At 49.1% G+C, this 23,830-nt stretch overlaps 1 protein-coding gene across 3 annotated transcripts in view; it reads left to right on the top strand.

Annotated features, from left to right (window-relative positions):
• LOC116956387 (uncharacterized) overlaps nucleotides 1–23,580 on the top strand; it is a 36,856-nt gene extending 13,276 nt beyond the window's left edge. For 2 of the 3 annotated variants that reach the window (XM_076054224.1, XM_032977973.2), the window contains exons 4-12: nucleotides 1,145–1,244; nucleotides 4,057–4,155; nucleotides 4,776–4,909; nucleotides 5,769–5,879; nucleotides 8,804–8,867; nucleotides 9,187–9,290; nucleotides 12,618–12,733; nucleotides 16,181–16,280; nucleotides 21,370–23,580. In XM_076054224.1, coding sequence (XP_075910339.1) covers nucleotides 1,145–1,244; nucleotides 4,057–4,155; nucleotides 4,776–4,909; nucleotides 5,769–5,879; nucleotides 8,804–8,867; nucleotides 9,187–9,290; nucleotides 12,618–12,733; nucleotides 16,181–16,280; nucleotides 21,370–21,417 — 876 coding nt within the window. In that variant the 3' untranslated portion in view covers nucleotides 21,418–23,580. The remainder of the gene's footprint in view (nucleotides 1–1,144; nucleotides 1,245–4,056; nucleotides 4,156–4,775; nucleotides 4,910–5,768; nucleotides 5,880–8,803; nucleotides 8,868–9,186; nucleotides 9,291–12,617; nucleotides 12,734–16,180; nucleotides 16,281–21,369) is intronic. The other variant, XM_076054225.1, reaches the window with a different exon arrangement.
• The last annotated feature ends 250 nt before the right edge of the window (nucleotides 23,581–23,830 follow it).

The following is a 23,830-nucleotide window of genomic DNA, read 5'->3' as shown; positions in this document are numbered from 1 at the left end:
ACATGCCGAAACAGCTTTTGTTCGGCCGGATCGAGGGGGCTAAACGGGCGCGGCACGGGCTAGAGAAGAGATGGAGTGATGTGGTACAGGAGGATGTGGAGCTGAGTGGACTTGCCAATGACTTGTACCAGCGGTGTCAAGATCGGCCTCTGTGGAGGAGGCTCGTGAATGACGCTGCTGAGCAGTTGGAGGCAGTCGCTCTCCAACAACAACGGAGGGCAGAGGAGCGACGCTCACTACAAGGAGCGGAGCGCCGGGTGGTTAAAGCACAGCAAGTTGGCACAGTAGAAGGCACAGGCAGTGCATCAGCCACTCGTCTCAGTCAGTCGACTCGTGGCACCTGGGTCTGCCCCGTGACCTGTCAGCGGGCGTTCGACACTTCACGTGGCCTCAAGGTGCACATAGCCTGGCACAAGCCTCGTGGTGGTGTCACTGCCATTTAGTGACGAATGGCGGTTGTTGTGTGTGGGGAGCGGTCATGTAGCATTTAGCACGCTGCGCTACGAACCTGGCGATCCGAATTCAATTCCCGCTCACGGCCAACACCAGTGACGATTATCTGAACCGGTCCTGGGCCTCCCACCCCCTCGTGTGCCGTGCCGGCCTTCATAGTTGCTCGCTAATAGCCCCTTCCCCCAACAGTCTGTTAAGCCTATATGGGGGATATTTGTCTTTGTGTGTGTCCTATCCATACTTCTGTCCATCCGCGTATACCCAACAAAGATGAGGGGTAGTGTAGCGGTCAGTGCTACTCCCTGCTACGAACCCGGAGGCCCGAGTTCGATTTCCGCTCTCGGCCATCACCAGTGGCGATTATTATCGCTGTTGGTGAACGTCAGTGGTGGTGAGCGTGTTGGTGGTGAGTGTCACTATTGGTGAGCGTCAGTGGTGGTGCGTGTGCATGTTGGCGAGTGTTATAATCACCACTGGTGATGGGAGCCCCAGAACTCATTCTCTGAACGATTTCTGGGGCTCCCCTAGGTCTACTCGGCTTCAAATGAGTACCCGTGTGGCATTGTTGTTCTGACCGCCCCCCACCCACCCCACCCGCCCCACCACACCCACTCCACCTCATTTACCCCACGTCAACCACGCCACCCCCACCCCACACCCACCCCTACTACGGGCATGCGCGTGGCCACAGTCTCCCATGAGCCACCAGCACCCCCCCACGACCCAGGCGAGGAGACGGCTCGGGCTGCGGTGTTCTCCCGGTCGCGACGTCTGCCCGAGAGGACTCGCCGGTGAGACCCCCCCCCACTTGTCCACCCGTTCTGCCTAGCACTGGCAGCAGTAGTAATCCTACTGGCATCAGCACTAGCAGCAGCGGTGATCCTACTGGCAATCAGCACTGGCAGTAGTAGTAATCTTACTGGCATCAGCACTAGCAGCGGCAGTGATCCTACTGGCAATCAGCACTGGCAGTAGTAGTAATCTTACTGGCATCGGCACTAGCAGCAGCGGTAGTGATCTTACTGGCATCAATACTTGCAGCAGCAGTAGTAATCTTAATGGCATCAATAAGCGGTAGTGATCTTACTGGCATCAATACTTACAGCAGCAGTAGTAAATCCTACTGGCAGCAGCACTGGCAGCAGCATCGGTAGTGATCTTACTGACATAAATACTTGCAGTCGTGATCTTACTGGCATCAATATTACCAGCAGTGGTAGTAATCTTACTGGCATCAATACTTGCAGTAGTAATCTTACTGGCATCAGCACTGGTAGCAACAGTGGTAGTAATCTGACTGGCATCAATAATTGCAGCAGCGGTAGTAAATCCTACTGGCATCAGCACTGGCAGCAGCGGTAGTAATCTTACTGGCATCAATATTACCAGCAGCGGTAGTGATCTTACTGGGATCAATACTTGCAGCAGCAGTAGTAATCTAACTGGCATCAATACTTGCAGTAGTAATCTTACTGGCATCAGCACTGGTAGCAGCAGTGGTAGTAATCTTACTGGCATCAATACTTGCAGTAGTAATCTTACTGGCATCAGGACTAGCAGCAGTGGTAGTAATCTTATTGGCATCAATACTAGCTGCAGCAGTAGTAATCTTACTAGCATCAATACTAACAGCAGTGGTAGTAATCTTACTGGCATCAACACTAGCAGCAGTGGTAGTAATCTTACTGGCATCAATACCAGCTGCAGTGGTAGTAATCTTACTGGCATCAATACTAGCTGCAGCAGTAGTAATTTTACTAGCATCACTACTAACAGCAGTGGTAGTAATCTTACTGGCATCAACACTAGCAGCAGTGGTAGTAATCTTAATGGCCTCAATACTAGCAGCAGTGGTAGTAATCTTATTGGCATCAATACTAGCTGCCGTGGTAGTAATCTTACTGGCATCAATACCAGCTGCAGTGGTAGTAATCTTACTGGCATCAATACTAGCTGCAGCGGCAGTGATCTTACTGGCATCAATACTAACAGCAGTGGTAGTAATCTTACTGGCATCAATACTAGCATCAGTGGTAGTAATCTTACTGGCATCAATACTAACAGCAGTGGTAGTAATCTTACTGGCATCAATACTAGCAGCAGCAGTAGTGATCTTACTGGCATCAATACTAGCAGCAGTGGTAGTAACCTTATTGGCATCAGCATTGGCAGCAGCGGTAAAATAGCTTCAGAGCTCACAGGAGATGTTAACTCCCTCGCCTGGTACGCAGAAGGTCACGGATTCGGTCCCGACCCTGACGCCTGCTGTATATTTCTGCGTCTCTCCATCTCCCAGTGGTCGCGTGGATTTTTCTCTGGGTCCCCTCCGGTTTTCCCTCCACATGTTTTTTGAATCAACATCACGTGCTTTTGGCCGCTATGAATTTCCACGCTATAAGACACTTGAATGGGCTTTCTCATTTACCGCCAGGTCGCTTCTGAACAAGAGCTACATAGCTCAGTGGGCCTTTTCTGGTGAAATAAAAATAGTTTTAAATCGCAACAGTACTAGCATCAGCACGAGCAGTACAAAGCAGCAGAACTAGCGTCAGCAGCAGAAAGCGGTGCTAGCAACAGTATGAGCACCGCTATCATCAGCATCACCAGCAACACCACTACAACCACCACCAAATGCCATCATCATCACAGCCACCACCATTGCCACTACAATTACTACCACCGACACCACAACCGCCATCAGCACCACCAATACCAACACCCGCCGTTCACCACTAAGTGTCGGTGACTGTCACCACAGCGCCTGTGCTAGGCCAGGCGGACTTTAAGGCCACGTGAAGTGTCAAACGCCCACTGGGTTGGCTGAGATGACCGGTAGATGCACACCAGCTGTACCCGCTACTGTGCCAACTTGCTGTGCTTTAGCCACCCGGTGCTCTGCTCGTTGTGAGCGTTCATAATAAAGGTTTTTGGGTTAGATCGCGTTATTTATAAATGTGTCGTAACCCTCCACCACCCGACACGGCCAAACAGTAAAAAAAGTGTCACGTTTACAAAGGACAAATAGTTCACTACTTTAGCCCACCGGTGTGTTGAAGAGTGAATCCACAACATTTACAGTTTGAGTACGACATTTCGCTGGTAATTACATCCAGCTTCATCGGGCAATTCGCCAGAATGGTAAAGCCCTCGCTTGCTCCCGGTCTTAAATAGAGCAGCAGGATGACGTCATCATTGAACTCATTTCAGGTGCAGCGATTTGAGGCGGAGGGGGTTGGGTTTGTAATTATATAATCGATTGGTAATCAGTCAATGGTTATGATTAGCAACGAGTTGTTGATTAGTAATCAGTTGTAATGTGTGTTATTGTGATTATATGCTACGTTAGTATTCCGTTAATCCGTTGTGGGCATTGCTCCTCTGCCCTCTGTTGTTGCTGGATGGCGACTGCCTCAAACTGCCCAGCAGCAGCGTCCTTCACGAGCCTCCTCCACACCACGACCACCACCACCACTATCACCAGCAGCGTTACCACCACAAGCACCACCGCTACCACCACCACCGCTACCACCACCACTGTTACCACGCGTTATGAGGCTCCGTCCCCGACGGTGCTGTCTCACCTGAGGTCTTGCACCGGTGCAGGTGGCGTGAGCCGGGCTCCGCCGCCCTCACCGCCGTCACCGCGGTGCCGCCGGCCCCGCCACTCCTTCGGCGACGCTGCGCCAGGTCCCAGCAGCACCGGTGAGAGGCCGCGACCGGCCGACTGAGACCATTGGCACGGCGAACGTCCGGTCAAACCATTGGAATACCGCCAGCGAAAACACTTGAGGGATTACCGCTCAACTAAAATTATAAACTAACACCAGTTTATATGTGACCAGGTGTAAGGCCCCCCTGAGCTGTGTAGCGCTCTCTCTGAAATGACCCTGGGTATATCACAGATGATAGTTTAACGAAGAGGCTTAATCATCATGTGGCAATGTATAGAATCCAAATACTAAAACTCAACTTTTTATTTTACCAGGTGTAAGGCTCCACTGAGCTGATGACAATGACGACAACGATGATGACGATGATGATGACGACGACGATGATGATGATGACGACGATAATGACGACGATAATGACGACTACGATGATGACAATAATGATGACGACGGTGATGATGACGACGATGATGATGCTGACGACGATGATGATGATGACGACGGTAATGACGACGATAATGACGACTACGATGACAACGACAATAATGATGACGACGGTGATGATGACGACGACGATGATGCTGACGACGATGGCCGTGGTTGTGGTGAGAACAAGGGGTGACGGTGGGCTCTGCGTTGTTCCCGCGCTTGCAGGGGAATGGGTTCGGATCCCACCCAACTTCATAGTGATCAACAGCGACGACGACGATGAGGTCGGCGGGGACGCCGCCTTGGCGCAGCAGCAGCAGCAGGTGGACGAGGACGAGGCGCTGGCTCGGGCGCTGCAGGTGAGCGCAGCGGAGGGCAGCGTTGGGGTAGCCGTACGCACACACACGTACGCACACACACGTACGTACGCGCACACACGTACGTACGCACACACACGTACGTACGCACACACGTACGCACACACACGTACGTACGCGCACACACATACGTACGCGCACACGTACGTACGCGCACACGTACGTACGCACACACGTACGTACGCGCACACGTACGTACGCACACACACGTACGTACGCACACACACGCACGTACGCGCACACGTACGTACGCGCACACGTACGTACACACGTACGTACGCGCACACACGTACGTACGCACACACACGTACGTACGCACACACGTACGCACACACACGTACGTACGCACACACACGTACGTACGCACGCACACGTACACACACACATGTACGCACACACGTACGTACGCACACACATATGTACGCACACGTATGCATGCACGCACACGTACACACACACGCACGCACGCATACATACATACACACACACGTACGCACGCACGCATGCACGTACATGCATGCATACGCACGCACGCTGACACACGCATGCGCACACACGTGTCGGGGTCTGGATCACAAACAAACGACCTCCTGCATGTCAGGCGAGGTAGTCAACATCTCCTGGCCACAAACCGCTGCCCGCATGCCACGGAAACCCGCTGGTCAACGTCGTTCAGAGACGTTTACCTCGACGCCACGCTCCCGAAGCCGTCGATATGCTCGCTCGCTCGCTCGCCAGCCTCTCCCCGCACGGACGCCCGAACGTCGTACGCAAGCAGAGAGGGGGGTTGTCTCTACTCCATCGGGCGTCCAGCAAGTAACCGCCCCGCCGCCTTGCGTAGATCCAGTTTGACGAGGAGGAAGCGGAGAGGCTGGCGGGGCCTGGAGGTCACGGCGACGGTGGCGAGTTTTGGCACCGCCCCTTGACTCGCTCCTCGAATCACCAAGAAGAGGTGAGGGTCACGATGTACAGGAGTCGATCATCGATTATCCAGGGGCGAGAGGGGCACCGAATTTTCAAAAACGCCAGATAATGGCTCGATCATTATTCTATGGCTCTTTCGGTAAAGTCACGTAGATCGCAACGCACACGCTTGTGTGTTGCGATCGAAACATCGTGATATTTTTTTATTCACTTTATCTTTATTATTTTATTGTTATTTATTTTCTTCTATATACGTGACTTTACTCAGAGAACCATAGAATATGAATTCCTGCAATCACGAAATTTTTAAGTCAAAATTAAATAATTGTTATTTAGCTTTTGTTTTCGCATTCTTGCATGACATGTTTGTAGGTGTTGCGTATATGGGTTTTTTTGTGTTTTAAATGTGTTTACTGTCTGAAATTGCCATAAAAAACATAGAAATAGACACAAATATCCTACTGTGCCATACTTGCCACGCTAATCTCGAAGACTGCATCTTGGGGTTACGTACGTAGCACTCCTCTGCTCTTGTTTCAACAACCACGATGTGTTTGGCGATCGCACAGCCTTCAGAGCGGTTTTGCCGGTTACGCCCCATCGGCCCGGGAAGCAGCCGGAATAATCGCGCGGTGCCGTATAATCAGTGACTGACTGTGCGTGTTGAACTACTTTCGCACCGTGCGTCGCCGACATTGGCCAACGTCCATCCAACGTTGTTGGTCCAACGGTGCCAATCACGTGCCAACGCCGAGCCAATGTTAGCACGCTTACCGAGTAGCCACCCCGCAGCATGTGACGGCGATGGTGTGATAGTTTGTGCTGACGGTACACCTGACGATACAAGATACCGACGATGTACGTGTGTGTGTTGAACTTCTTTCGCTCCCTGCGTAGCTGGTCGTGCTAATCTGATTGAAGGTGCCAGGAGGAAGGACAACAAAGTAAACACAACAACAGGAAGCAGTTCTAAAGAAATTTGTTTTCAATTTTGTATAGTGGTTTAGTGCAGTGTATAGTGTAGTGTATAGCAGTGTAGTATATAGTCGTGTAGTGTATAGCGGAGTGTATTGTATTGTAGTGTATGTACGTTCAACTTCTTCTGCACCGTACGTAGACAATCGTGCTAATCTGTGGATCTCTGTGTGTCTGGGTCTCTGTATGTGTGTGTGTTGAACTTCTTTCGCACCGTACGTAGCCGGCCGTGCTGATCGGAGGTGCGATTGCGGTGTCACCGGATTGAAGAGATTGTAGACCAAACTAAACATGTCACGTAAAAACAATTACATAACACATTTAAAGTGATGCACATAGGAGTATAGTGCTTCCATGGCAGTCTTGGTTGTAAAATGGCTTTTGGGTTTACAGTGCAATTAATCTTGCGAGTAGTTGTTAGATATTCTTGGTTCTTTCGGTAAAGTCACGTTGAAGGGAAACAATAAAATAATAAAATATATAGAAAACAATAAAAAATTCTCACGACGTTTCGACTGTAACACAAAGTCATCATCAGGTGTGGAAAAAAAACAACGGCAAGAAGCATTTGAAAGAAGTGGCGGTTTGTGTTTATTCATATATATTCAAACGTTGTTTGCATTTATTTATTTTTAAGCTGTGTTTGTATTTATTTATTTATAATTTAAAAAACGTTGCCACCATGGATAGCGATTTGACAGTTTGTTTAGAAGGACGAGTCCATCTATGTTCGGAAAAGAGGAGGGGGGAGACGAAAATTTAATGTATGCTGTCTGAAAGCCACCGTAAGCGTGAACAATCAATTAAGACCCGAAATGGTTTATCAAATCCTTCCAATGATTGCTAAGCCAGAATCCATCTTCTCTGTTGAAATTGTCTCTGTGTTTGTATATGTGGATAGCCTCATGAACGAATCTCTCATGGTAGCCAGATGGCTTGCAAATAACCTCCGTCTTGGAGAATTCAATGTCATGTGAGCCCACTGAATTATAACAGTGATCTGCCACGGCCGAGGTGTTGGTCCTACCGTGTTTAAGGTCTGCTTTGTGTTCACGAATGCAGTCCGAGACATGTCGTTTGGTTTCTCCAATGTAACTACTACCACAGAGGCAACTTAGTTTGTAGACACCAGGGTACTGTATGTCCGGAATCACATCTTTTACAGACGGAACCAGAACACAAAGCAGACCTTAAACACGGTAGGACCAACACCTCGGCCGTGGCAGATCACTGTTTTAATTCAGTAGGCTCACATGACATTGACTTTTCCAAGACAGAGGTTCTTTGTAAGCCATCTGGCTACCATGAGAGATTCGTTCATGAGGCTATCCACATATACAAACACAGCGACAATTTCAACTGAGAAGATGGATTCTGGCTTAGCAATCATTGGAAGGATTTGATAAACCATTTCGGGTCTTATTTGATTGTTCACTCTTACGGTGGCTTTCAAACAGCATACATTAAATTTTCGTCTCCCCCCTCCTCTTTTCCGAACATAGATGGACTCGTCCTTCTAAACAAACTGCCAAATCGCTATCCGTGGTGCCAACGTTTTAAAAAATAAGTAAATAAAAGCAAACATCGTTTGAAAAATAAATAAATAAAACGGAACCGTTTGAAAATAAATTAATAAATACAAACCGTCACTTCTTTCAAATGCTTCTTGTCGTTGTTTTTTTTTCACACCTGATGATGACTGTGTTACAGTCGAAACGTCGTGAGATTTTTTTTATTGTTTTATATATATTTTATTATTTTATTGTTTCCCTTCAACGTGACTTTACCGAAAGAACCAAGAATATGAATCACTGCAGTCACGAAAGCTTTAAATCAAAATTTAGTTGTTAGATGTTTTGGGGCAAATCCAGACTGATCGAACCCACGACCTCCTGCATATCAGGTGAGGTAGTCAACATCTGCCTGGCCACCGCGCTCACCCCAATCTCACCGTCTCCCCTCCACCGCCCTCCCCAGCTGCCGCGCAGCCAACGCAGGAGGAGGAACCCGTCGCAGCACCAGCACAGGGACATTGACCCGGGTGAGTTCTCTGTCCCCGTGGTGTCCCCGCGGCCCCGACTCAAAGTTCACTCCCCCCTCGGTGAGGAGAGCCCCCGTGCATCTCCCGCAGGTATCTCCGGTTGCTGTCTCTGCTGACCTACGGTGTGCCTCATGTGTCTCTGTTCTCCCCTCGTGTCTCCGCATCCTGCCCTCGTGTCTCCGCATCCTCCCCTCGTGTCTCTGCATCCTCCCCTCGTGTCTCCGTGTTGTACGCACGCACGATGAACTTCCCACACGCCGTGCGTAACTGACCGTGCTCACCGGAGGCATTGTCCCCCACCCCCCCACGCCCTCTTCAGGGTGGACGTACTGCGGCATCCCCCCCAATCTTCTGCGCGCCATCGCCATGACCTCGATGCACACGCTGCAGCAGAGCCCCAGCAACAATGGCGATGACTACGAGGTGAAGACCGTGCCCGCGTGTGTGTTGGCATAGTAGGGGGCACAGGTGGTACATCGGCCAGTTATCTCATTCAGTCGACCCATGGCACCTGAGTCTGTCCCATGACCTCCTGCCAGCGGGCATTCAACACTTCACGTGGCCTTAACGTGTACATAGCTTGGCGCAAGCGACGTGGTGACATCACTGCCACTTAGTGGTGAGTGGCGGTTGTGTTGTGAGTATTGTGAGCCGTGAGTATTGTGAGCCGTGACTATTGTGAGCTGTGAGTGTGTGAGCTGTGAGTGTGTGAGTGTGTGAGCCGTGAGTGTGTAAAGCTGTGAGTGTGTGTGTATATGTGTGTGGGGAGCGGTAGTGTAGCAGTTAGCACACTGCGCTATGAACCTGGCGACCTGGGTTCGATTCTTGCTCACAGCCAACACCAGTGACGATTATCTGAACCGGTCCTGAGCCTCCCCTAGGTTGACTCAGCCTCAATTGAGTGCCTGGTGCAATGTGTGAGCATCGTCCCTAGGGAGACAAAGGCGGCCGGGCGTGGTGTTGGCTACCCACCTCCTCGTGTGCCGTGCCGGCCTTCATAGGTGCTCGCTAACAGCACTTGCCTCAACAGTCTGTTCAGGCTAGACGGGGAATCTTTGTCTTTGTTGTGTATATCTGGGTATGTATGGTGGACAGTGTCCGGCAAAAACAAGCGCCTACCTCCTCGTTGGTGTCAGACGGTAACGCTGTGCTGGGTGCGAGCAATTCCATGGGAGGAATGGCCAATTCCATTCGGCCTTCCCCCTCATGGTGCTTGTAGCCACGACAGTGGCCAGTGAGGGCTCTGGACAGGTGCAAGGGGCTGTTAACCCTTCCACCTTCAACCTAACTACCACCAAAACACGTGTTAAAAATCTAACTGAGCTTGTGCCAGAGGGCCCGGGGGGACCGACGGGTGTCTCCTGGACAAACCCCATTTGGCAGAGCCAGGAGACTGAATCCTTACTCTCGGAGTTCCTCCAGAAACAACAAAAAGCCATTGCGGGTGGCCACGTGGAATGTTTGAACGCTCACTGCGGAGGAGAGGCTGCCAATCCTCTGCCGGGAGCTGGACCATTACCGCCTGGATCTCTGCGGTATTCAGGAGGTCTGGTGGACTGGCTCTGGCTCCTGCCACCATGAGGGGTGGACTGTCCTCTACTAAGGGCAGGAGACTGCCAAACAACAAGGAATGAAGGGGGTGTGGGAGCATGGCAGTGAAGTGTGGGAAGCTGTAAGCCCCAGGCTACTTTGGGCTCGCCTTCTCATCATCCAGAGGCGAGAAGTGGTGGTCGTGGTTACTTAGGCCTCCACCGAAGATGAACATCAGTGGAGGGATGCAGGCAAGGCCGATAAGTCAGATGCCTTCTATGACCTGTCACAGGCGCTAGCTAAAGTGGCATCTCAGGGTTGCGCTCTGGCTCCCACATTGCGAAGCTGATTGATGCCCATGGTGCGGTCAAGGGATGGCTCCCTATTGATCAACCACGTTATGTATGCTGATGATCTGGTGATTGCTGCTCACTCAGAGTAGGAGTTGGAGGTGTTGCTGCTGAACCTGGACTATGCCACTAACAGGTGGAGCCTTACCATCAGCCCCACCAAAACTAAGTACCTGCCTGGGTATGTTATGCAATCAGACCACCCCCACAACTCCCAATTAGTGATGGGGCAGTTGTGGAGAGTTTTCCATACCTGGGCAGTGTGCTCATGACCAGCTCCAGTTTGTCAGCAGAGGTCTCACTACGAATCAGTCGAGTGGCATGATCTTTTCATCGGCTGGGTAAGCGTTCCAGACGGCCGCAGAAGCGCTTCTGAAAGCGCCGCGTGACGATGCGGTGACCACCGTCTTTGTTCGACGGCCAGCCAAAACCCGCTGCTGCTCCGAAGATGACTGGAGGTTGCGCGATGATGGTTTATGTTACTTTGCTGCTGCCCCCGGTGATGATGTGAGTGCGTCATCGCGCGTGTGTGCTTGTGCATGATGCCATCACCGCTGGAGGCAACCGGAGGCAGGCTGATGATGCTCATGTCAATGCTGATGGTTCTGATGGTGCTCAAACTGGTGTGCAAGTGATGATGATGATGGTGCTGGTTGTGATGATGATGGCACTGCTGGTGGTGCCGGTAATATTGGTTGGTGCTGCTGATAATAGCGCTCCTGGTTGTGGTGATGATGATGATGATGATACTGATGGTGATGATGGTGCTGCTAATGCCGCTACCATGGTGGTTGATGCTGGCACTACCGACGGTGTTGCTGTTTATTGTTCTTGTTGCTATCTGTAGCTATTCTACCTGTTTACCCGAAAAGCCTCACCGAGTTTCAATGGTTGTTCTGCGGAAAATCCTGCTACAACTTAAGCTATAGAAACGTGAAACCGATGAAGTAAAATAACCATCGTACTAACGGTAGGGTGACCATCGTACTAACGGTAGGGTGACCATCGTACTAACAGTCGGGTAACCATCGTACTAACGGTAGGGTAACCATCGTACTAACGGTAGGGTGGCCATCGTACTAACAGTCGGGTAACCATCGTGCTAATGGTAGGGTGACCATAGTACTAACGGTTGGGTGACCATCGTACTAACGGTAGGGTGATCATCGTACTAACGGCAGGGTGACCATCGTACTAACGGTAGGGTGACCATCGTACTAACGGTAGGGTGACCATCGTACTAACGGTAGGGTGACCATCGTACTAACGGTAGGGTGACCATCGTACTAACGGTAGGGTGACCATCGTACTAACGGTAGGGTGACCATCGTACTAACGGTAGGGTGACCATCGTACTAACGGTAGGGTGACCATCGTACTAACGGCAGGGTGACCATCGTACTGACGGTAGGGTGACCATCGTACTGACGGTAGGGTGACCATCGTACTGACGGTAGGGTGACCATCGTACTAACGGCAGGGTAACCATCGTACTAACGGTAGGGTGACCATCGTACTAATTTAATAGTAGGGTGACCATCGTACTAACGGTAGGGTGGCTCTACTCGCGTGTAAACAGGTTTAAAATTTAATTGCAAGCGAGTAAAACTTGCAGTTGAGTTACCGAGGACATTCTTTTAACTGCAAATTTCCTGCTCTTTGGGGGATTAATAGAGAATGGATGAGAACGAGTGATGGTGACGATGTGACGACGATGATGGGGATAATGGTGACAATGATGGTGAAGGTGATAATGATGCTGACGATGATGAGTGGTTACGATAGTAAGTCCTGTATACAACAGTTCAGGGATAGTGATGACGATGGTGATGGTGACGATGACAATGGTGATGGTGACGACGATGTTCAGGAACTGCTGCGGCTGGATGAGCAGCTTGGCGTCCGAGCGCATTGCCTCAGCGCTGCAGACATACACCGGCTGCCCACCCAGGTCTTCTCGGCCGACCTGCGCAAGCCAAACTCCCAGTACGTTTTACCGTCATGATCATCGTCATCATCATCGTTCAACATTCACACCTTCGCAACTCCGATTAGCACGGTTGGGTAGGTACGGTGTGTGAAATTACTCTGTGGGTCTTTTGGCAAAGTCACGTAGAAAGAAAAGAAAATAAATTTCGATTTAAAGCTTTCGTGACTGCAAGGATTCATCTTCATCACGTAGAATGAGAATAAAATAATAAATTAATAAAATAAAATTTAAGCTCTGTCGTCCCGACAGTTCTGTTCCTTTCACCTGAAGAAGGCCACTTGTGTTGTGGCCGAAACGTCGTGAGAATTTTATTGTGTTGTTTTATTAATTTATTATTTTATTTATATTCTACGTGACTTTACCGAAAGACCCAAAGAAGAGAAAATAAATTAAATAATAGAACACGACGTTTCAATTGCAACACAAGAAATCGTCGTCAGGTATAAAACAAACCTAGTAAAATTAGAAATACGTTCTTCCAAAGATTGTTAAATTTGAGAGAGAGACAAAACACACACAGACACACACAGATACACAGACAACAACCGCCATTCACCACTAAGTGGCGGTGACGTCACCACGACGCTTGTGCCAGGCTATGTGCACCCCGAGGCCACGTGGAGTGTCGAACGCCCGCTGGCAGGAGGTCACGGAGCAGACCCAGGTGCCACGGGTCGACTGACTGAGATGACTGGCTGATGCACCACCTGTGCCCCCTACTGTGCCAACCCGCTGTGCTTCAGCCACTCGGCGCTCCGCTCGTTGTTGTGAGCGTTGCTCCTCCGCCCTCCGTTGTTGTTGGAGGGCGACTGCCTCCAACTGCCCAGTAGCGTCCTTCACGAGCCTCCTCCACAGAGGTCGATCTTGACACCACTGGTACCAGTCATCGGCAAGTCCACTCAGCTCCACGTCCTCCTGTACCACGTCACTCCATCTCCTCTCTAGCCCGTGCCGCGCCCGTTTAGCCCCCTCAATCCGGCCGAACAAAAGCTGTTTCGGCATGTGGCTGGGCATGCGGGCTACATGACCCAACCATCGCAGCCTTGCCCGCCGAGGAGCTCACCAATGAGAGAGACACACACATAGACACACACAGTCACAGCGCCTCTGTGTCGAGGCCTTAAATAGAGAGAGAAGGGTGGGGCTGAGAGAGAGGTGGGGTTGTTGGTGCAGATAAATTAGCATGTCCATGAAAGAGCTGTGTGGAAATCCACGTCACGGTGGCTGGGGGAGAGAAAGACCCATACAAATCTGGAAAATTTTATAGAGAGTTGTGTGGAAATCCACTCTGACCGAGGGGGGGAGAAAGAGCAAATGGACCAATGCAAACCTGGTAGAAATAGGAAGATTGAGAAAACGGAACTTAGCAAAAATTTAGGAAATGTAATGCAATGCAACACAGAGGAGTCGGTTAACACACAGTCAACGCATAGCCTGGCTGATTACGTTCTTCCAAAGATTGCTAAATTAGAAGAATAGTCTTGATTTGAAGCTTTCGTGCCTCTCTTAGATCTCTCATGCTCACATGCCCGTTGCATTGCACTCACATGCCTTTGGATTACACTCTCATGCTCACAGGCCCTTTGGATTACACTCTCATGCTCACAGGCCCTTTGGATTACACTCTCATGCTCACAGGCCCTTTGGATTACACTCTCATACTCACAGGCCCTTTGGATTACACTCTCATACTCACAGGCCCTTTGGATTACACTCTCATACTCACAGGCCATTTGGATTACACTCGGTGGGTTGCACTCCCTCGTCGAGGAGGCCGCTCTTCTTCTCCTTGTCTACAGTTGCATGCTAATCTCTCACGTTAACATCACGCTACATCCCTCACATTAACATAGCCACTTCCGTGCCCTCTAATTTCCCACATTAACATCACGCTTTCCCACCTGATGATGGACGCTTAGTGTTGCCCCCGAAACGTCGTGATTTATTTTATACCTACTCCGTGACGTTACCGAAAGAACCAAAGAGTTTAGAAGCTAGGTGTGAAATTTGACAATCAAAATTTTGCTAAGTTCCTTTTCTCAAACTTCCTATTTTTACCTCCGTGTCTGTGTTTTGTCTCTCAAATTTAGCAATCTTTGGAAGAACGTAATCAACCAGGTCAGGTGTTGGCTGTTGTGTTAGCCGACTCTGGTTGTATTGCATTGTAATTCTAAGTTAGGTTTGTTTTCTACCTGATGACGATTGCTTGTGTTGCAATCGAAACGTCGTATATTCTATTATTTAATTTATTTTCTATCTACATCACTTTACCGAAAGAACCAGAGTAATTCCAGCAGTCACGAAAGCTTCAAATCAAGTTTGTGTGAAAGAAGTTGAACGTGTATACGTAGACTCGCACAGAGACCCATAGACTCGCACAGAGACCCATAGACTCGCACAGAGACCCATAGACTCGCACAGAGACCCATAGACTCACACGGAGACCAAACGACTCGCACAGGGACCCATAGACTCGCACAGAGACACATACAGCCACACAGGAGACCCATACTCACACAGAGAACCGTAGACATAGAAACCCATAGACTCACACAGAGACCCATGGACTCTGGCAGTGACCACCATGGGTAGTGTCCACCACGGGCAGTGTCCACCACGGGCAGTGTCCCTCCGTTAGCCGCTTTTGTTTCTCATAATTAGATTATAATACAATTAAAAACTTTACTTACATCATGGGACCTCCTTTGCCAGTACCGAAATATGAGAATAGGTTTTCCCATTTTTTATGGCAATGAAACAGCTGTGTTAACATTTTAAAAACACCAAACTGAAACCTTTTACGAGGAATCATGTCTGCATTAACCACAATGCTTGTAGTCAGAATGCAAACTGAATGCAAACTGATTGGTCCACACCAGAGACGGCTTTCTTTTGAGGCTCGTCTCAAAACGGTGTTAGACCAGAGGACGCCAAAAGGCGACCCTGACGCCTCTTGTATATTTGGAGTTTGCGTCTCTCTCTCCCTGTGGTCGAGTGGATTTTTATCCAGGTGCTCCAGTGTTTCCCCTCCACATTTAGAATCGACGTCACGCGTTTTAGGGCATTCGGGCTGCTGCTGCTGCTATTATTTCCCACGTGATGGTGATGATGATAATCCCACTTCATTGAGCTATCGTTTGCGATGGTCAGGGTCGCTTCTGATAAAGAGCCACTACATGGCAGAGTGGGGCCCTTACACCTGATGGCTTTTTTAGTTTTAAATGATGAGACACCTAAAATTATCGCTTGAAATAAGGAAGAAGAAAACAACCTGTCCCGTAAAGTAAGCGGCTCATTGAAGTAATTCACTAAAGTTTTATCGACACCTTTTGTGTTATAGCTCAGAGTGGGCCTTACCTGGGAAAAATACAAAATTAGTTTCACCACCATCCACTGCCCCCACCAATGCCCCCCAACCTTTAACCCCCCCCACCACTCTGCAGGTGCAGCATCTGCACGGAGGCATACGAGGAGGGGGAGGTGATGCGGACCTTGCCCTGCTTGCACGCCTTCCACGCTGCCTGCATCGACAGGTGGCTACAGGTGAGCGTGGTGGGTGATGGTGGGTGATGGTGGTGGGGGTAGTGAATGGTGGTGGTAGGTGGTGGTGATGGTAGGTGGTGAGCCAATCAGGTGGGATGGCCAGAGGAGGGGAGGGGGGAGGTTAATGTGTGCATATAAATTACAATGGATACCCATTACCGGTTCGATTATTCATATGGTAATCAGCGGACATTATGCATGCTCACCGTGCCTTGACACCCTGCCGTTGTGTGGATGCTCGAAATCGCACTACCTGTTGTTGTCCGCTCACAGTTCATCGCCATCGGCGTATGGTCGCGACGGCCTACGTGTTAAAGCAAATATCCTTTTAAATCGGGCCGTTGCTATATTTGAATGGCACGCATCATTGTCAGCGTTGCAAGTAAATAAAAATACTGATGATGATGATGATGACGACGTGTGTTACTGTGACCGGCAAAATATGCGCACGTAAGGGTTTTGAGGTTGGGTAGCATGCTCGCTTGCGCTCGCCTTCCGCAAACCGCTTCCCTTTTATAATAGAAGTTTGCTTTGGCGTTAGATCGCGTAAATATAAATGTGCCGTTAAACCCGCCACCACCCGACAGTCCGTTTAGCAAGTTTTGTCACGTAAACAGAACATGCCAATCCGTTGAGAGTACAGCACACCGTGTTGTGTATTGGAGAGCAAATCCGCAGCATTTACAATCTGAGTATGACGTTTTGCCAGTAATTACAACTATTCTTTGGGTCTTTCGGTAAAGTCACGTAGATAGGTTCAATGAAAATAACAAAAGACTGCGACGTTTCGATGGCAACTTCAAGCGGCCGTCATCAGGCTGAATGGAGAGAGGGAAGCTGCTGCGTGGCGGGCTGTTTTAAAGGTTTGAAATGGGTGTAGCCCAAGGGTCATGAACGAAGTGGGCGGGGCTAGTTATGTTAATGTGAGAGAAATTAGCATGTTGATGTAAGATCGCAGAGCCACAGCCACGTCGACGCACGAGGTGGCTGAGACGTTTCACCTGTTAATGTAAAATCAGAGAGCCGCAAGTAACAACTAACATCGGAAGGTAGGATGGAAACATCACAGGCAGTTATGACTTGAACTGGTTAATAACGTCCTTCCAATGATTGCTCAGTTTGTACCCATCTTGTCGGTTGAAGTTGTGTCAATAAATATGGATGGCTTCGTGAACAAATTTGGTTGATAGCCAGTGGATTTGCAAAGTACCTTCGTCTTGGAGAAATCAATTTCGTGTCCCAGTTCACTGGCGAGGTGATGATGGTCGGAAATACATTGAGCTTTATGGTGTCGAGTTTTGATGAGGGAATTCCTATGAGGGAATTCATCAAATTCACCATGGAGGTGGAAAAGGATGGCAAGTTACCATTCTTGGATGTTTTAATCGAAAAGAGACCAGATGGCTCAATGGGACACTTTGTCTACAGGAAAGCCACCCATATGGATGCCTACCTAAAACTTGACTCCCACCACCATCCATCCCAGAACTCAAGTAGTGAAACTCAAGTAGTGAAACTCGGGTCGTGAAACTCAGGTAGTGAAACTCAGGTAGTGAAACTCGGGTCGTGAAAGTCGGGTCGAGAAACTCGGGTCGTGAAAGTCGGGTCGTGAAACTCGGGTCGTGAAACTCCGGTCGTGAAACTCGGGTCGTGAAACTCGGGTCGAGAAACTCGGGTCGTGAAAGTCGGGTCGTGAAACTCCGGTCGTGAAACTCGGGTCGTGAAACTCGGGTTTGTACCCATCTCGGGTCGAGAAACTCGGGTCGTGAAACTCGGGTTGTGAAACTCCGGTCGTGAAACTCGGGTCGTGAAAGTCGGGTCGAGAAACTCGGGTCGTGAAACTCGGGGCGAGAAACTCGGGTCGCGAAACTCGGGTCGTGAAACTCGGGGCGAGAAACTCGGGTCGCGAAACTCGGGTCGTGAAACTCGGGTCGAAACTCGGGTCGTGAAAGTCGGGTCGAGAAAGTCGGGTCGTGAAACTCGGGTCGTGAAAGTCGGGTCGTGAAAGTCGGGTCGTGAAACTCGGGTCGTGAAACTCGGGTCGTGAAACTCGGGTCGTGAAACTCGGGTCGAGAAACTCAGGTCGTGAAAGTCGGGTCGAGAAACTCGGGTCGTGAAAGTTTTGATGAGGGAATTCCTATGAGGGAATTCATCAAATTCACCATGGAGGTGGAAAAGGATGGCAAGTTACCATTCTTGGATGTTTTAATCGAAAAGAGACCAGATGGCTCAATGGGACACTTTGTCTACAGGAAAGCCACCCATATGGATGCCTACCTAAAACTTGACTCCCACCACCATCCATCCCAGAACTCAAGTAGTGAAACTCAAGTAGTGAAACTCGGGTCGTGAAACTCAGGTAGTGAAACTCGGGTAGTGAAACTCGGGTCGTGAAAGTCGGGTCGAGAAACTCGGGTCGTGAAAGTCGGGTCGTGAAACTCGGGTCGTGAAACTCCGGTCGTGAAACTCGGGTCGTGAAACTCGGGTCGAGAAACTCAGGTCGTGAAAGTCGGGTCGAGAAACTCGGGTCGTGAAAGTCGGGTCGTGAAACTCGGGTCGTGAAACTCCGGTCGTGAAACTCGGGTCGTGAAACTCGGGTTTGTACCCATCTCGGGTCGAGAAACTCGGGTCGTGAAACTCGGGTTGTGAAACTCCGGTCGTGAAACTCGGGTCGTGAAAGTCGGGTCGAGAAACTCGGGTCGAGAAACTCGGGGCGAGAAACTCGGGTCGCGAAACTCGGGTCGTGAAACTCGGGGCGAGAAACTCGGGTCGCGAAACTCGGGTCGTGAAACTCGGGTCGAAACTCGGGTCGTGAAAGTCGGGTCGAGAAAGTCGGGTCGTGAAACTCGGGTCGTGAAAGTCGGGTCGTGAAACTCGGGTCGTGAAAGTCGGGTCGAGAAAGTCGGGTCGTGAAAGTCGGGTCGTGAAAGTCGGGTCGTGAAAGTCGGGTCGTGAAACTTGGGTCGTGAAACTCGGGTCGTGAAACTCGGGTCGTGAAACTCGGGTCATGAAACTCGGGTCGTGAAACTCGGGTCGTGAAACTCGGGTCGTGAAAGTCGGGTCGTGAAAGTCGGGTCGTGAAACTCGGGTCGTGAAACTCGGGTCGTGAAACTCGGGTCGAGAAAGTCGGGTCGAGAAACTCGGGTCGTGAAACTCGGGTCGTGAAACTCGGGTCGTGAAACTCGGGTCGTGAAACTCGGGTCGAGAAAGTCGGGTCGTGAAACTCGGGTCGTGAAACTCGGATCGTGAAACTCGGGTCGAGAAAGTCGGGTCGTGAAACTCGGGTCGTGAAACTCGGATCGTGAAACTCGGATCGTGAAACTCGGGTCGAGAAAGTCGGGTCGTCCCAGGCCGCTTTGGGGGGGAGGAAGGGGTGCAGGATTTTGAAAAACGGAGGATAATCACTACATCATCAATATTTTTAATAGCTTATTTTTGCACATTCTTGTATAACGTTATCTATTTAGGTGTTGATATTCTTGGTTCTTTCGGTAAAGTCACGTAGAAGGGAAACAATAAAATAATAAAAATATAAAACAATAAAATTCTCACGACATTTCGACTGCAACACAAGCAATCATCAGGTGTGGTTTTCACATCAATATTTAGGTGTTGTCTATTTGTTTATTTTTATTGTTTGTTAAGTTATTTTCTGTGTGAAATTGGCATAAATAAACATGCAAATAAGACAACTACAAAAATATCCTATCATAAAAAAGTTACTTTATTTTGCTGTACTGTAATTTACCACTCGCATCTCAAAGACTGCATCACAGGGTGATATACCTACTACTACTAGATATACAACTACTAGATGTACCTACTACTACTAGATGTACCTACTACTACTATATGTAACTACTACTACTATATGTACCTACTACTATATGTACCTACTACTATATGTACCTACTACTATATGTACCTACTACTATATGTACCTACTACTACTAGATGTACCTAGTACTACTACTAGATGTACCTAGTACTAATACTAGATGTACCTAGTACTACTAGATGTACCTACTACTACTAGATGTGCCTACTACTACTAGATGTACCTGCTACTACTACTAGATGTACCTGCTACTACTAGATGTACTACTACTAGATGTACCTACTACTACTAGATGTACCTAGTACTAATACTAGATGTACCTACTACTACTAGATGTACTACTACTACTACTAGATGTACTACTACTAGATATACTACTACTAGATGTACCTACTACTAGATGTACCTACTACTACTAGATGTACCTACTACTAGATGTACCTACTACTAGATGTACTACTACTAGATGTACCTACTACTAGATGTACTACTACTACTAGATGTACCTACTAGTACTACTAGATGTACCTAGTACTACTAGATGTACCTACTAGTACTACTAGATGTACCTACTACTACTAGATGTACCTACTAGTACTACTAGATGTACTACTACTGGATGTACCTACTACTACTAGATGTACTACTACTACTAGATGTACCTAGTACTACTACTAGATGTAACTAATACTACTACTAGATGTACCTGCTACTAGTACTATTAGATGTACCTAGTACTGCTACTATAACTACTCCGCTCTTGCTTTAACCACTTGATGTGTTTGACGATCGCCGGACTGATGCGACCGACGAATCACACAACGCGACTTGCCACCGGATCACACCGCGGATACTTTCCGCGTTTTATTAACTCTCGTTATGAAGTAATGAAAAAACAATGTTTATATATACACACGTGTAGAATTGTCATTGTTTATGTTGTGTGTAGTCCATGATGTACCGTACAAATACAATATTTTAACACTGAACTGAAACCTAGCTGCTTTGTTTTTGTCACGTACACATGGTGGTGGTGCCGATAGCCTTTGGAGTGGCTTGCCGGTTTCTCTGGATTGGCCCCGTGAACACGCCAAGATAATGGAAGATCGACTGCATATTGTCCCTGGGCAGAGTGTGGGCTTAAAACTCCGCCATGAGTTCCCTACTCCTCCCACCTCGTCCAGCACTCTCCCCTTCTCTCACACTGCTACATTAATTCTCTCTCTCCAACTCTCTCCTTCTCTCTTACAGCAAAGCGCCATATGCCCGGTGTGTCGCACAAACATCATCTTGGAATGACGGAGGCGAAGAGGACGAGGAAGAGGAGGTGGAGGTCTTCGGGGGGCTGAGAAGTTTTTTCAAGAGCCAAAGAGTCGTGTTTAACGTGCAGTCGGCACGCTTTTCACGACCGATATTATCCACGACAGAGGTTGGTTTCTTTTGGTGGGGGTGGGGGGGGCGTTATTAACGTCACCGGCTGGTCGGGTTGTAAACGACCGACCGGTTGGTGCTGAACGAGTAACGAATTGGCCATGCGCTGTGCTACGTGACACCCCCTCGCCGATTGGCTACGTGACAAACCCCCTCGCCGATTGGCCACTTGTCGGGTGGTGCTGGTGGTGGCAGCGGTTACCGATACGACATTGATATCGGTGCCATCTGCCACCCAAAACGAAACCATTATTTGGGAGCACAGTTGTACTCCCGCCCCCAAGTCTCCCCACCACCCCCCCCCCCCAAATTCCAGGATATTATTTGTACGCCACGGTGCAACGATCTGCCACGGCGTTCATTTTCTTGAGACTTTTACGGTTCAAATTTCGATTGAAAGCTTTCGTGACTGCAAGGATTCATCTTCTTTGGTTCTTTCGGTAAAGTCACGTAGAATGAGAATAAAATAATAAATTAATAAAATAAAATAACACAATAAAATTCTCACGACGTTTCGGCCACAACACAAGTGGCCTTCTTCAGGTGAAAGGAACAGACCTGTCGGGACGACAGAGCTTCAATGAACGTTGTTAAGATTCGTAGCGACTTTTAAGCTGGTTTAGAGAGGTGAGGCACCTTGACAAAGGGGTTTACATATAAAACAGGAGAATTTAGCATTGAAATAGCTGAGTGATTAGCTTGTGACTGATCATAGAAATAGCTATGTTAAAGTCAAAGCCTATGTGGATGTGTAGGCTTTGACTTTAACATAGCCATTTCTGTGACCAGTCACAAGCTAATCACTCAGCTATTTCAATGCTAAATTATCCTGTTTGATTTGTACTAGGTGCCTCTGTGGATGTGTAGGCTTTGACTTTAACAACGCCATTTCTGTGACCAGTCACAAGCTAATCACTCAGCTATTTCAATGCTAAATTCTCCTGTTTTATATGTAAACCCCTTTGTCAAGGTGCCTCACCTCTCTAAACCAGCTTAAAAGACGCTACGAATCTTAACAACGTTCATTGAAGCTCTGTCGTCCCGACAGGTCTGTTCCTTTCACCTGAAGAAGGCCACTTGTGTTGTGGCCGAAACGTCGTGAGAATTTTATTGTGTTATTTTATTAATTTATTATTTTATTCTCATTCTACGTGACTTTACCGAAAGAACCAAAGAAGACTTTTACGGTTCGCGTCGTTTTTTGGATTTTAACGTTCTCATTGTAGACCAACCCTCTCGCGTACCCCCCCGGTACGAACGAGGAACTCCACTCACTCAACGTTCATTTGGTGGCTCAACGCGAGGCCGCTGCCAAGTTGCATAACCGTTGCAATCATGCCATGCGTCACACACGTGCTTGCGCGTGTGTGATGCGGGTGCCCGCGTGTGATGCAGGTGCGTGTATGTGTGACGCAGGTGCATGTGTGTGTGACGCGGGTGCTCGTGTGTGACGCAGGTGCGTGTGTGTGTGTGACGCGGGTGCATGTGTGTGTGACGCGGGTGCTCGCGTGTGACGCAGGTGCGTGTATGTGTGACGCAGGTGCGTGTGTGTGTGACGCAGGTGCATGTGTGTGTGACGCGGGTGCCCGCGTGTGACGCAGGTGCGTGTGTGTGTGTGACGCGGGTGCGTGTGTGTGTGACGCGGGTGCGTGTGTGTGTGACGTGGGTGCCCGCGTGTGACGCAGGTGCATGTGTGTGTGACGCGGGTGCTCGTGTGTGACGCAGGTGTGTGTGTGTGACGCGGGTGCATGTGTGTGTGACGCAGGTGCGTGTGTGTGACGCAGGTGCATGTGTGTGTGACGCAGGTGCGTGTGTGTGTGACGCAGGTGCGTGTGTGTGTGACGCAGGTGCGTGTGTGTGTGACGCAGGTGCATGTGTGTGTGACGCAGGTGCGTGTGTGTGACGCGGGTGCTTGCGTGTGACGCAGGTGCGTGTGTGTGTCTTTGTTGTCACGTGTGTGAGACAAAGGTGCGTACGTGTGACAGTTTGATTTCTCTTTTTTATGAATAAATTGTTGCTCGTTGTTTTCCATGCTTGCCTCAGAGAATACTATTCTTCCACGGTCTGTTCAACTCCTCTACTTACGAACGTTCGACTAACGAACTTTTAGAGATGCGAACAAACCTGTCCGTATGTCCAGTTGCAGCTGTTCGGACCAAGAGTCGTTAGTTAAACCGCCGCATAATATATGGCGGTGGTGGAACCTACATCTGCAGAACGTGAAGAACCAGTGGCATCTACAGCTACAGAATGTGAAGAACCAGTGGCATCTACATCTGCA

The sequence above is a fragment of the Petromyzon marinus genome, chromosome 65 (genome assembly GCF_048934315.1).
Source record: "Petromyzon marinus isolate PM22_M1 ecotype Great Lakes invasive population chromosome 65, UKy_Petmar_22M1.pri1.0, whole genome shotgun sequence".
NCBI lineage: Eukaryota > Metazoa > Chordata > Hyperoartia > Petromyzontiformes > Petromyzontidae > Petromyzon > Petromyzon marinus.
The sequence above is the reverse complement of the archived record's forward strand: the minus strand, read 5'-3'. Positions and strand labels throughout refer to the sequence as shown.